This window comes from Phoxinus phoxinus, assembly GCF_949152265.1.
Source record: "Phoxinus phoxinus genome assembly, chromosome: 8".
NCBI lineage: Eukaryota > Metazoa > Chordata > Actinopteri > Cypriniformes > Leuciscidae > Phoxinus > Phoxinus phoxinus.
In genome coordinates this window covers 37,443,063-37,458,146 of record NC_136883.1, presented here as the reverse complement: position 1 = coordinate 37,458,146, position 15,084 = coordinate 37,443,063, and the positions used below count along the sequence as shown (strand labels likewise).

General features: G+C 39.7%; 1 protein-coding gene across 5 annotated transcripts in view; it reads right to left on the bottom strand.

The window, feature by feature from the left end:
• celf6 (CUGBP Elav-like family member 6) overlaps window positions 1-14,877 on the bottom strand; it is a 123,239-nt gene extending 108,362 nt beyond the window's left edge. For all 5 annotated transcript variants that reach the window (XM_079621815.1, XM_079621816.1, XM_079621817.1 and 2 more), the window contains exons 1-2: window positions 14,472-14,877; window positions 6,510-6,592 (exon numbers count right to left, since the gene is read on the bottom strand). In XM_079621815.1, the coding sequence (XP_079477941.1) occupies window positions 6,510-6,592; window positions 14,472-14,685 (297 nt within the window). In that variant the 5' untranslated portion in view covers window positions 14,686-14,877. The remainder of the gene's footprint in view (window positions 1-6,509; window positions 6,593-14,471) is intronic.
• Between the last annotated feature and the right edge of the window lie 207 nt (window positions 14,878-15,084).

The window sequence follows — 15,084 nt, the reverse complement described above, 5'->3', positions numbered from 1 at the left end:
CTCTGTACATTAACATTCTGTAACTCAATAAAAAAATGTATCAAAAACAAAAAAAACACTGTCCTGAAATCTGCTTTTCCTGATCTTGAAGTAACTGATTCACATTAGTCAAGTCAAGGCTCCATTTATACAGTGCTTTAACAGTATAGAGTCTCACAGCACACTTTACAGTGATAACAGGAGATTACAGTAACAGCGAGTGTTCAGGCTTTACAGCAGCTCTAGAATAAAGTTATTGCCCAGATAAAGTTAGTTGTGACATTAAACACACCGGACAACTCCACTATCAGCAGCATATCAGATATATATCATATAATAGCAGAAATCACTGTCAGCATTTCTCTCACAAGAGACACAAGAAACTCGAAACACAACTATTAAATATTCTGTCACTTTAAAAAAAGTAATCACACGCACGCACGTTTCTCTCTCAGTCGCCGCTCAGACTCTGGAAGGGACCAGAGGTGAGGCTTAAAAGCTGTGAAAGGATGGTTTAATAAACGCGCGGCGCTCAGAACGAGGTGATAATGAGCTGTTGCTGCTCAGATCACATGACGGGCAGAACCGAGACCCGCGGGTTCAGCGTTCGGCTCTGATAACGACTTCACCTCCATTAGCAGGAGCAACGGACACACGGACACACGGACACGGACACACACGGACGTGTGTGTGTGTGTGTGTGTGTGTGTGTGTGTGTATTCACCTAATGCAGCTCTTGTGAGACAAACGGAGAGATGGAGAACTGAGAAACTGAGGGAGAATGTCTGTGGAATGAGACACAATAAGCCATAAATCCTCATGAGGCGACAGACACACACACACACACACACACACATTTCGGGTAATTATGTTTTATGGGTACATTCCATAGACAATGGTTTTTATACTGTACAAACTGTGTGTGTATTATCTCCCCTAACAATAACCCTACCCCTAAACATACCCATCACACACACACACACTACCCCTAAACATACCCATCACACACACACACACACTACCCCTAAACATACCCATCACACACACACACACACACACTACCCCTAAACATACCCATCACACACACACACTACCCCTAAACATACCCATCACACACACACACTAACCCTACCCCACCCCTAAACATACCCATCACACACACACACACTAACCCTACCCCACCCCTAAACATACCCATCACACACACACACACTAACCCTAAACATACCCATCACACACACACACTAACCCTACCCCACCCCTAAACATACCCATCACACACACACACTACCCCTAAACATACCCATCACACACACACACTAACCCTACCCCACCCCTAAACATACCCATCACACACACACACTAACCCTACCCCACCCCTAAACATACCCATCACACACACACACTAACCCTACCCCACCCCTAAACATACCCATCACACACACACACTAACCCTACCCCACCCCTAAACATACCCATCACACACACACACTAACCCTACCCCACCCCTAAACATACCCATCACACACACTAACCCTACCCCACCCCTAAACATACCCATCACACACACACACTAACCCTACCCCACCCCTAAACATACCCATCACACACACACAAACTGATTTCGATACAGTATTTACATTTATGCATTTAAAGACGACGCTCATCAAGTGAATATTGAGAGTTATTCCTGTATCCCAGAGTCTCCGGCCGGGGTTTATCGGGTTCTGACCCATTATATGCTTTTCCTACTGGAATTACAAATCCACAAATGCTGAGACTTTCTAAATGTGTGTCTGTGTGTGTGTTTCTTTGCACAAGGACTTAAAAACACACACAAAAACAACAAGGAAAACTGTGCCGATGTTTCTCTCTCATTGGTCACGGAGAACTAAAGAAGATCTCAGCGATGTCATTAACCCAGAAGTTTCAGCAGAGATTAAATAATAATAAAAAGTAAAAATATATATATATATTGACTTGCAGACTTTGGTATCTTGGAAAATTAGAGCAGTTTGAGACATTATTGGATCTTTTCTGAAACTCGGGAGACGAATTAAGCGAAAGATTCGATTTGCTCTCAGTTTATTCTCAGTGCATTCTGGGAGAATCAAGTGCAACATTAAAGAAATCTCATTTGTGATTTGCCTTTCCGACATGCTCTGAAATACTCAGAGAAAAGAAATCAGAGAATACGAGAATAAGCAACATCACAGATCGCTGCATTATAATCTGTCAGGATTCATAATCTCCATCAGATGATTGACAGCAGACTCAGACTAAAGCAGAACGTCTGTAAGATGACGCGTTAGTAAAGTCCGGAGTCCGTTAAAGACAAACAGAACCTGCAGCATTTGCCAAAAGACACGGTTACTGCATCCCACAATGCAATGCAACCAGACTTTCCATTTCCAGTGCAATAAATAAGACGCAAGCAAAGTCTAATGCACTTCCAAACAGACTGCAACTGCAAAGTGTCACGCTTTTATATATAAAAACCAGTAAAAACGCAAAACCAGAGATGATGACAGCACAAAAGCATGACAGGGAAATATTAATACTCACATTAATCAATGAGAGATGCAAATATCTCAATCTCCAAAAATAAGAGGCCAATGGGCTCAAACATTTGTCATGTGACCAACGATTACATCATAACACGGACTGATTGTGTTTGTACGTGGCTAAATGAAGAAAGATGGCCTGTACATTCATAGGCAGGAACTAGTTGGCACAACTAACATTTATTCAAACATGAAGCGACACTGGATATAAATGTCAACATTGAGGATCCTGTCAAAATAAAAGTCTCTTGCATAAACACGAGATGAATCACAGGCAGATTAATGACTTGAATTGTCTTTTAAACATTTGAAAAATGACATGAGAGCTCATAATAATGCTTGATTGTATTGATTTTATTAGGCCTAAATCATTTCCTATTTTTTCTGGTTAATAATGATCAATGTTCTGATCCATTTTGAAGATAATAAACTTTATGTATAAATATACAGATATTTAGTTTGGTACATGTGAGCAGAAGTTTAGCAGTGAGAAGTCAATTAAATTAAACTTTAAATTGAAGTATTACATTTACTGTGTTTCTGTTCATTTTCCAGGTTTCTATATTATACAAAAGGGTATGAAAATGCTCGACTGCATAATTGTGACCCTGGACCACAAAACCAGTCACATGGGTCATTTTTTTTAAAATTGAGATTTATACATCATCTGAAAGCGGAATAAATAATCTCTCCACTGATGTGTGGTTTGTTAGGATAGGACAATATTTGGTCGAGACACAACTATTGAAAATCTGGAATCTGAGGAGCAAAAAAATGTAAACATTGAGAAAATCTCCTTTAAAGTTGTGCATTTATGTTCACGATTGTGCTGCATTCACTCACAAAAATACATGTTTTATATATTTACGGTAGGACATTTACTAAATATCTTCATGAACATGATCTTAAAGGATTAGTTCACTTTTAAAGTGAAAATTCTGTCATCATATACTCACCCTTAAGTTGTTTCAAACCTGTATGAATTTCTTTCCTCTGCTGAACACAAAGGAAGATATTAAGAAGAATGTCAGTAACCAGACAGTTTTTGGTTCCCAATGACTGCCATAGTAGGAAAAAAATATACTATGGCAGTCATTGGGAACCAAAAACTGTCTGGTTACCGACATTCTTCTAAATATCTTCCTTTGTGTTCAGCAGAGGAAAGAAATTCATACAGGTTTGAAACAACTTAAGGGTGAGTATATGATGACAGAATTTTCACTTTAAAAGTGAACTAATCCTTTAATATCCTCATGATTTTTGGCATAAAAGAAAAATGGATAATTTTGACCCGTACAATGTATAGTTGCTATTGCCACAGATATACCCGTGCGGCTCCAGACTGGGTTTGTGATCCAGGGTCACATTTGGTATTTGCATTTTTCTAGTTTTTATTTTACTGATCCTGAAATGTCTTAATCTTGACAACATTTTAGCGTTAGTCATGTCCTTCTGATCTTATATTCCCCTTTCATGTGTAAAGCGTTGATGACATTTCAGGAGCGGTTTATTTGGCCGATATTTACAAGCGTGAGGTCACTGACCCGCTTCCCTGCGGACCGCACAACTTTCAAAGAATTCGTTAAAAAGATGAAAACAGAAGATTTCTCTCTCTCTCTGTCCAGCAGTGTGTGTGTGTGTGTGTGTGTGTGTGTGTGTGTGTGTGTGATGGCATGTGGTCCTCATTGGTGCTGGCCTATGACAAATTTCACTCTCTGGACAAATTGACGGTCACGGGAGGATAAAAGAACAGCGTGACCTCTGAGCGCCACACACACACACACACACGCGCACAAACTCTCGACGCGCATACTCCTATGAGACGCGCGCGCGCATGCACAAACTATCAACACGCACATATTCATATGAGACACGAGCACACACACATAATACCTTAAAGTTGTGGAAAAGTCGATCAAAAGTGTGGGTACATTTCCCCAGGCTCGATGCCAACAGCGCGCGATGCAGTATTTGCGGTAAAATAATTGCTGCAAAGACCGGTACCACGACAAATATGATGAAGACCTTGACAGTGCACGGAGTAAACATAAGAGCAGAAAGTTGCTCCGTCTTCGACTGGTAAATAAAGAGATTGAGAGACGTCAACGAGATTTCATTTACCGTCTTCGACTGGTAAAACGAAATAAAATATTCAAATCAAATAAAAAAAATCAAGAGATAGTTTGTTGATCACTCGGACAGTGTTTATATTGCAATAAATAATAACCTACTGAATGCACACTGCCGTTCAAAAATGTGTTGGTTAGTCAGATTTTCTTTTCAGTAAGGATGCATTAAAGTTATCAAAGGTGACATGAAAACGTGTAATGTTACAAAATATTTCGGATGTGGCTAAGGAGCATGAGTCAAACTGAAAAATAAAACCAACGTTTTTCTGAGGTAATGTGTTATGCAATCTTGTTCAAATGGATTTCATAAAATCGGTATCGAAAAAAGTATCGTTAGGAACCGGTATCGAAACTGAGGTATCGAAATTGGCACCGGATCGAAAGATTTTGAACAATACCCAGCCCTAGTCGCAACGGTTGTGTACCGTATGTTGAGACAGAGGCGTCTACTTTTACTGTTGTGCTTTTACAGTGTGTAAGTGAATGTCGTAATATTACTGATCATGTGAAGATTTTGCAGTGGCGAATATATTGTCGGGAAACACTGAATTTACGAGCACTGTTTAAACCCGACACGTCAAAGACAACATTAAGCGATGTTGTACAACTACGCGTTGACATCATATTGCCTGTGTGACATCACAGATCCCACGAAATCAAAACGAGCTGTTTTTGGCGCTTGATTAAACGGTCACATGTTTTTTTTCTCCCGTAGATCAGAACATGGTAATTCCCCCAGAGACTCATCAGGACTGCAAACTGATGATCGATCTCCAGTGCAGAGACACGAGTCTTTCTTTCCTTTCTCCGCCCGTCACACGGACTTTCTCCCTGCAGGTTTGAACAGTGATCGCTCTCCGGGGAAGAGCAGAACCTCGGGAACACATCCACACATCCAGCCTATTCATAATACATCTGTCGAACACACAGGAGGGAAGCAGACAGAGAGAGAGACGCTACAGCACGCTCACATCGAGAGACAACCGTTTCGCTTCTCTGCTCAAATCTCAGTTTCTGGTGATCGTCAACAAATTTCATATTTATATGTATTAAATCTTTGCATTCGCATCAATAAGTTCTTCAACCGTCACTGTTCAAAGCACACCTAATGTACATTAAAGTCACCATGAAATCTAAATGTATTTATTTTATTCACATGCACTTTATTATTGTTTTAAATTCATCTTCCTAGTAATCTTGAATCAGAATAACTTCCTCTTGCAGCTTCTCTTCTCTGATGATGTGGGCGGGGCAACAACCTGTCACTCACATGAGATCAGCCAATAGCAAACCACAACCATCCAATCAATTCCACACGGACACAATCAAGCCCCGCCCACATTTGTTCTCATCTTGATATATGACATAATATTGAAGAAAAAAACAGCACAACTTCCCTTTCCTGCCAACTTTTATATTTTAAATAAATATATGCAGCTTTCTGTGTGACACACGAGCACACACTTATGTTTAATTGTCTTCATATTCAAATGGCATTGTCAAAATCTGATTTTTGCTGTTCACATCCAAAATGCAAATACGATTTGTCATCGCAGCCAAAGAAAATGAGACGAGCATCTTTAAATTATTATGTTCAAAAGTCAGATATTTTCCTAAAAAAAAAAAACTCGATCAACATGAAGGAATCAGACCGAGACTGTCAGCCAATCAGCTGCGAGCAGCAGCAGAGCTTTGTTGGCATTATTATTGATAGTTTGGTTATGAGTGGAGGAGAAAGAGCGAGACCCGGCTGAGCGAGAGACAGAGAGAGAGAGAGAGAGAGAGAGAGAGAGAGAGAGAGAGAGAGAGAGAGAGAGAGAAATAATCAGGCTCTTACCCCGGGTAGAGTCTTTTGTTCATGGAGAGCGCTCTGGGCCTTCAGCGCTGACTCTCTGGCACAGTACGTTAGAAAGGCACATCCTGAAACACACACACACACACACACACACAGAGCGGATCATCAGTGTGTCGTGTTGAAGAGATGCTGAGAGACTCGCTCTGCACAGGCAAACATCACATCGGTTGAATTTTAACAATTCTGATTTTGTTTATTGATTCCTAATTCTGATTCCAATAAGGTAAAAATTAAAACACTTGGATATCATTCACATTTAGTCTTATTGCAGAACATTTAATTGAATCTGAATATCATGAACAGAAATCAACAGGCTAAAGAACACTTACACAAGGAGCGTTTGCCTGTGGTTTAAAAACACTTTAGAAAAGCAACTAGCCGAACTAATATACATTTCAAGCATTATTAAAGACAAGTGAACACTCAGTAATTAAAAAAGAACAAATACAAAATTAGTAATCGCAATTCGCAACAAATTGATACAACTGAACAAAGATATGATTGAAATAAACAGTGTTTTAAGATTTTCAGGTACAGAAACTGTAGTCAAAACTGCACTTTATAAATAAAATTAGGGCTGTGCGATATTAAAGAAAAATGCGATAAGCGATAACTCCTTAAATAATGCGATATTCGATATGCGATACGATAATGCTTAAAGTGTGTAAAATAAACTTAAATTATCTTTAAAATATATTTAAAATGATATAACCTACATGTGTTTCACATTCTTTTTATGACAAGAAAACATCCTTATAACTTCTGAAAGTGAACATCAGTGTTTTACTGTAGCGTAAGAAGTGTTATTTTAACATCAGTGTAAACCTCAGGGCTTCAGGTTATACTACATTAGGTTTATTTAATAAAAGCTACTGAATCATAAAATATAAAAATAAAACATTGCTTAGTTTTCACTGTATGAATTAAATATATCCTGATACTTATTAAAGCTAAAAAACTTTGTCTTTTGTTCATGACCCCATTTATTATTGCAAGCTGTTGCGATATGCATATTGCGATATATACATTTGCGATATTTCGATAAATTCGATACATTGCGCAGCCCTAAATAAAATATACATCAAATATAGTTAAAAGAGTTATTCAGTGAAGAACGAGTGAATTTTATATTTGTCTTCTGTTGTTTGATTAGTGTTATTCGAGACGACAGCAGGAATATTAGGCTGCTGTCACTTTAAGAGTCGCATGGATCTAATACACTGATACACGCGTGCAGAACAGAAAACAGTCGTCTCACGCTTGAATGGGTTTAAAGACACATTATAATGCTCACAAAATAGTTGATAAGAGGAATAAAAAAATTTATTTTATCACATTTTATTTTGATTCCTGACCTCAAGTATTCGATTCCAGAATTGGAATCAATTTTTGATTCCCAACCCTACTCACAAATGACAGCAATATTCAAAATCACATTAATTGTGAATGTAGAGTACAACTGCACACAACAAAGTCTGCAAGTACAAGTTAAAGAATAAAAAAAAAATCATACCGAGAGACGTGTCTGGCAGTCATGCAAACGACAGCAATATTCAAAATCACATTAATTGGACAAATAGCAGAAACCCCACATATGCATATTTCCAGACACCTGCACCTCCACAGCGCCACTGCAGATTAATTGAACATGCTTTAAACATCAAAAGCAAATGTGTTTTTTGCCCCATGTGTGTCAGCGGTGACCCTCTGAGAGGCATTTCTGCAGCGGCGGGCAGAATCTCTCATCGCCACACACACACACACACACACACATCGGTCAAACCCAGGACTTATACGCTGGATGTCAAGAGGAGACACTTTAACAGCTCTACAGGCTCTCCTTCAAGTATATTAGTCTAAACTAGGGATGCACCGAATCCAGGATTCGGCCGGATACTGGGGTTTTTAAAGGGGTTCGGTTTCTGCCGAACCTTAGAATTTTCTTCCTAGGCTTGCAATACGCACTAGGGATGGCGAAAAGAAAACTAAAAAAAATTCTTGACCGACCACCGAGCCTCATTAGCTGGTTGAAACCGGTTAACCGATGAGTTTAAAATATGCTACGCTATTTGAAATAACAGCCATTGAGCCGCGCCTGCAATTTCGCAACTCTGTCGCATCTCTCTGCCGCTCTGCCTCCCGCTCACACACACACACACCGGCGCCGCCCTTCCACTCACGTCACTTTTTTAAAATCCCCAACAGCGAGTCCCGCAAACGCGGCGCCGAGAAGCTTGTATGTAATCGGCGGACAAGCGGCTCCTTAGTTTCGAAATGGTTTGGGTACAAGGTGATCGCGTTGAAAATAAAGCCGTTTGTCTAGCGTTAGAAGCTAATTTGAAACATGCCGCGGCTCATTTCAGAAAATGACAGCTCCGAACCGTAGAGACGCCGCTTTAGTTTGAGGTGGTGCTAACAATAATAAAGAAAGATGATGATCATCATCACCTTATCTGTTACCACTGAAATGTATTTGTAATGTATTTTCATATTTAGCACTGTATCACACAAGTTGCAACTTACGTTACATCTGTGTCATTCTGTTTGGAGAAATGGTCCCACACACTACTCTTCCTCGCACGCTTCCTCCTGTCGTCTGCCCTGGCGCTAACCTCGAGTGTGTTAGCCTGTAGCCTTTACTTTTCGCAAACCTTGTGAGCGCGCGAACCCAAACGCTGTGACCTCGTGCCACATATTTTTATTGGTTTATTAAGTACAAACAGGCGAGTTATGAAAAATTGAGTGTGAGGGATTTGTTCACTATACACAAAAAGATCTTGGAATGTGACGGCTAACTCTAGTAGCGTTTAGTCCACTGTCTATAATAAACTAATTTAGAGATCACTTTTTTTTTCTTTTTTTTTTACCGACTACCGACAACTTTGATCGGTTAACGTTAATACGGTCAACCATCGGTCAAACGGTCATCGGTTAACATCCCTAATACGCGCGCTACGATGGTCGACGTCACGCTGCCGTTGATTACGGGAAAGTGTCTACGTCACACACACACACGCACTGCACACGCACGCACACACACACACACACACACTGACAGTAAAACTCCAACACAAAGTAAATGCAACCCGACTGGCGATGATAAAGTGCTGATCCAGGATCCAGTGGCAGCAGATCAAGAGAAATAACATTATGTAAGTCGTCAAAACACACGTCTCATCGCAAGCCCATCACACACACGACATTCGCATCTCTACAGATCCTTCAGTGTGTGTGTGTGTGTGTGTGTGTGTGTGTGTGTGTGTGAGAGACATGATGAATCACACTTAAATGTCATTACACAACAATAAGAGTCATTTCTTGTAAAGACGAACTTAACGTTCGCCAAACCAAGCGTGTTTGGATTGAATGGCTCACCCTAACTCTTGCTTTCAGATTCATGCAATCCCGTCAGAGTCTCAGTTTAAGTGTGACTATATAATACATATATTACAGCAAAGGCCTCAAAATGATCAAAACTTTCCTGTCGCACTTAATCTCCTCCAGTCCTTCTGTCTCTGACTGATAGTTTACTCGGCTTTATCCAGGAAAAGACGTTCAGTGTAATTACACACACCTCCTTCAGCTCGAGCTTCCTTAAATTTGCACTGATTGATCAAGTAAACGTAAGAATAACTTTGATATTGTTGCTAGTACGGGTGAAACTCAAAAAATGAGAATATGGTGCAAAAGTTCATTTATTTCAGTAATTCAACTTAAAAGCTGAAACTAATATATAGACTCATTACATGCAAAGTGAGATATTTCAAGCCTTTATTTGTTATAATGTTGATGATTATGGCTTACAGCTTATGAAAACCTTTTCACAATATTCTAATTTTGAATTTGGGGTTTTCATAATCTGTCTAAAATTTTAAAAAATCATGAGTATGAAATATGATCATCAGGCTTTTGAGGAAGGTTTATTTGATCATATCTTAATCATCATTGTATTACATTGCATTAGCCTATGTTTTAAAACTTTGATCATAAAACAAAGCATTTAAATATCATCTTACTAAGACATTATTGGCAGATATTGATATTTATATGCATTGTATGAACATATCTGCTGTACTGTTAAAAATATCTTACATTTACATCACTTTTTTTGTGTGCAATTCTGACTTGTTCTCACATTTCCTACTTTTTTCCTAAAAATTCAGACTTTTTTCTCGCAATTCTGCAAAAAACTACAGAGGTTTTGATCATAAAAATGAGCATTTAAATATCATCTTACTAAGACATATTATTGGCAGATATTGTTATTTATGTGCATTTTATGCAAGTATCTGCTATACTGTTATACAGATCTCATTTATTTACATTAGAATCAGAATGTAATGCATCAGAATTTCACTTTTTGGCCATATAACTAATATCAGAATCTGCACCAAATTGCAAAGAGCTGTTTTTATTCTCACTATATCATATTATATGGGCCACAAAGGCTTGATGAATGAATCAAATATGATACTCAACAGAAAACACATATGCAAACTTCAATGCAGTAAACGGTCCCATATTAATACACATAACGGTTCATTAGCTTTCATAAACGTCAGGCATTAGAGGATTGAGTGACAGTTGTACAGAAGTGAATGTTGGAATGAAATATCACAGCATCTCATCTATCTGGAGTCAGACCTGAAGATCTCCCCCCCGCAGGCCAACACCTGTGTGTGTGTGTGTGTGTGTGTGTGTGTGTGTGTGTGTGTGTGTGTGTGTGTGTGTGTGTGTGTACACATGCCAACGAGTGGATAAACCAAATCAACAAATCCTGAATCAGGAACCAATCAGAACGAGCTGCCTGTGGTTCTGTAAAGAGTTATGTATCCCCTCTCCATCTCTTCAGTGTGTAGTGTTGCTGATGATCATGTAGAGCTCCAGTTCTTCTCTATTTCAGAGTCAGTGTTTCTGAACTCATTGTAGTCTTGAGTTTCTCCCGGGAACGAACACGTCACAATATTCCTCATTATAATAATTAATATGCAGAATAAAGGGGCGGGGCTTGGTTGAGTTGGTTAGTAGTGTGTTAAACTGGCGGTTATGGAAAGGGGCGGGACATTTCCCAAACACACTCGAAGCGCTCGACCAATCACAACACACTGAGATCCAGCCGACCAATCAGAGCACAGTGTGCTTTTCAGAAGGAGGGGCTTCATAGAGACAGGAAGTAAACAGGAGTGTGTTTCCCGGACACCGCCGTATCACAGTACGAAGCATCGCTGGAGAAATCAACTATAGTCACGACTTTCCTGAAACCGTATTGTGTCGCAAATTGGTCGTTCAACCACGTTCGTTAACGATGTCACGCAGGTGATGGAGTGATAACTGCTGTTAATGAATCAGTTTGAGATCGAATAAACGCTAGAAGTTTTGCTATAAATCACAGACGTGCATCTAAGGAATATTTCTATATTTTTCTCAGTTATTTTGCTTTATTTCCAGATTCACTCATAGACTCGTTCTTACGCACTCGAGCTCGTTCACACACACGCACTCTTCAGAAACTACACTTTAAATCTCTCCACAAACTAAAAGACGTAAATGACATGTGTGTGTTTTCTGAATAACACAGATTGCACTGAATGTCAGTTTGCTTATTCTGCTCAAGATCAGAAAACATGAAACTCTTCTTCTAACCACAGCTCGAGATCTGTCGCTCACACACACACACACACACACCTCTGCCATGCTGTTCGCGAATGCTCGTTAGAACGATAGTTTCGGGAAACACACACTCGCTGAACTGATGATAACGACGAGACTTGCGACCATAGTTGGCTGACGATGTTTTTGGGAAACACACTCCAGAGCGTTACTGGCAGACTGGGAAGAGAGGAGCCGCAACAATGGAGAATATGAGGAAAATAATCAACATTCAAGAAATGAAAAAGGGCGTAATAGTTCCTCTTTGGTCAAGGACACTAAACTGCTGCGCTAACGGCTGCGTGTGTGTGTGTGTGTGTGTGTGTGTGTGTGTGTGTGTGTGTGTGTGTGTGTGTGTGTGTGTGTGTGTGTGACGATCCTCCCCGTGACTCGAGGCTATTAATGTAAACTAACAGCTTTAATGATACACGTCTGATCTACTGGGAACCATCAGCACAATACCTGTGATTAGAGAGAGAGAGAGAGAGAGAGAGAGAGAGATTTATAAAGGACTAAATAAGAATCTAATGGAAATATTTTGGCCTCTGCTCATGTAGATTATATATAATGTCTAATATGTAATATTGATGCTCAGAACTGCACTGAAAAAAAAAAACTGACACGCTGCCTTATGAAAAATGTGAACATGCACGAAGATCGAAGCACAATGCATGTGGAAACTGTGTGTGAGTTACTGTCAGTAATGCAGAACAACAATGACATGAGCTGTATTATTTAATAAATACAGACAGGCTTTATGGTCTTAAAAAACTACAGATTATTACATTAATGCATTCAAAATTACATAATCCTTAAACACTTTAATAAATTCCTCAGTTATGCCCATGGCAACCAAGAGTTCCTTCATTCTTTAGTTTCATTCTGTGCGTGTTTACGTTTAGTTTGGAACGGGGAAATCATGCAAAGGAAACAAAACTGGCGATTAATAAGAAGTGTCCCCAAAAGCCCAGAAATCAAGTCTGAATATTCAGAGCGACATCAGAACATCAGCTTTATGAGAACGGCTAAACGTGTGTGTGTGTGTGTGTGTGTTTCACGGATGCTGCTCTGACCCACACACACACACACACACACTCCACTCTTCTTCAAAATAAGCTTCCTCCATTATCATCTTTTTACCATAACAAATCATTCCTGAACTGCTTTTTATTTAAAAATATCTTCTTCTATGACATCATCAGGCTGTAAAAGTATGTTTGTTTCTAACTGGAACCTTTATTTTTAATAGTGCGAGTTCTTTGTTTGAAGTTCCAGTGGTTTTATATGGAAGCTTGTTTACACCACAGAATAAAGAATAAAAAAAGATCATTCTGACGTTTTTCTTGCAATTCTGACGTTTTTTCTCGCAATTCTGACGTTTTTTCTCGCAATTCTGACGTTTTTTCTCGCAATTCTGACGTTCTTTTTGCAATTCTGACGTTTTTTCTCGCAATTCTGACTTTTTTCACAAGCTTGAAGCTTCCATAGTTTTATGAACATCTATGATCCGAGCTGACAAGAACATGTTCTAATAACATGTTCTTTTTTAAAACGTCTCCATTAAGTTACAGAAACATTATTTCTATAAATGTTTTAAAAACGTTTTTTCTTGTTTATGCGAAGGCTAGGGGAACATTACAGGAATGTTCCAGTTGATAATTTTACCAACATTATAGGAATTTTACTTGTTGAAAGTTTGATAACAAGTAGTTAGTTAGATGAAAGTCCAACAAAAAAAAAAAACGTTTTAATGAGAACGTTACGGACCCTTTTCACATTTCCGGTTTCTCAGAAGGGAAGTCGTCATAGTTGGGTAAACTTCTACATTAGTGAATGAGACTACAAAAAAAAGAAAAAAAAAGAAGTGTCTTCCCATTTGCTCAAATAGCAAAAGACACAATAGTGTTTTCCCAACTTTCAAAACGAGTAATAAACAATAGAGAGAGATTAATAACAGCAGTCAGAAGAGAGAAAAGACGACAATCGCTGTATTAGAGAAACACCCTCACGGTCACAGCAGCTTTAACTCGTTTTTTTTTTTAATGTAAATAATTCTAAGTATAGTTTTATACATTTGCATACATTAAAAAAATGAAAATATTAAGAAAAAACTTTCAATACGATGCTGATGACCGTTAAAACCGTTAAAACGTCATCCCAGTCTGTGGAAAAAAGGTTCGTTAACTTTGAAACGAACAGTTGACGTTCCTGGAAGAACGTTAGCTCGTAACTTTGAGAGAACCCTGTCAGAACGTTCTGAGACACACAGAGACCAAAAGAAAGATAAAGTCCGACCTTTATGCATCCCGGTGAAGCGGTCCTTCAGCACCGTGAGCTCGTAGATCTTGCCGAACTCCTCGAACAGCGGCTTGAGGTCCTTCTCCTCCAGGTTTCGCGGGATCTGGCCGATGAAGAGCTTGATGGCGTCGTGATCTTTCATGGGGATCGCGCTGTTGAGTCCGTTGATTCTGCCGGTGCTGAAGCCATTCTCCGCCGTGACCGAGGCCATCTTTCTCCCTCCCGCGCGCTGTGTCTCCCGCTCTCTACCATTCACTCCTCTCTCGCTCTCTTCTTTCTCTCTCTCTCCGTCTATCACAGCTGCACACTCCTCTCTCGGCTTGATGTATCGCGCCTCGTTTTCTCCTCAGGATTCCTTCACTTTCTCCATCTGTCCGACTCTCCGTGTGTCAGCTGCCACTCTGACTCGTGACGTCAGCTCGCGCCTTTTGAATAGACCCGCGGTTCATTTGCATAATCAGCCCGGGCCAGCCAATCACAGGGCGGCGTGAGTGAAGGCGCTCGTGCGGGGCGGGGCGAGAAGTCAAACATTTGTACGGCGTTCAGAAGGGTTTTTAGATCTCGAATTTGCATAAAAGCAACACGTTGTGAAGCAGATTTAACCCTTTAA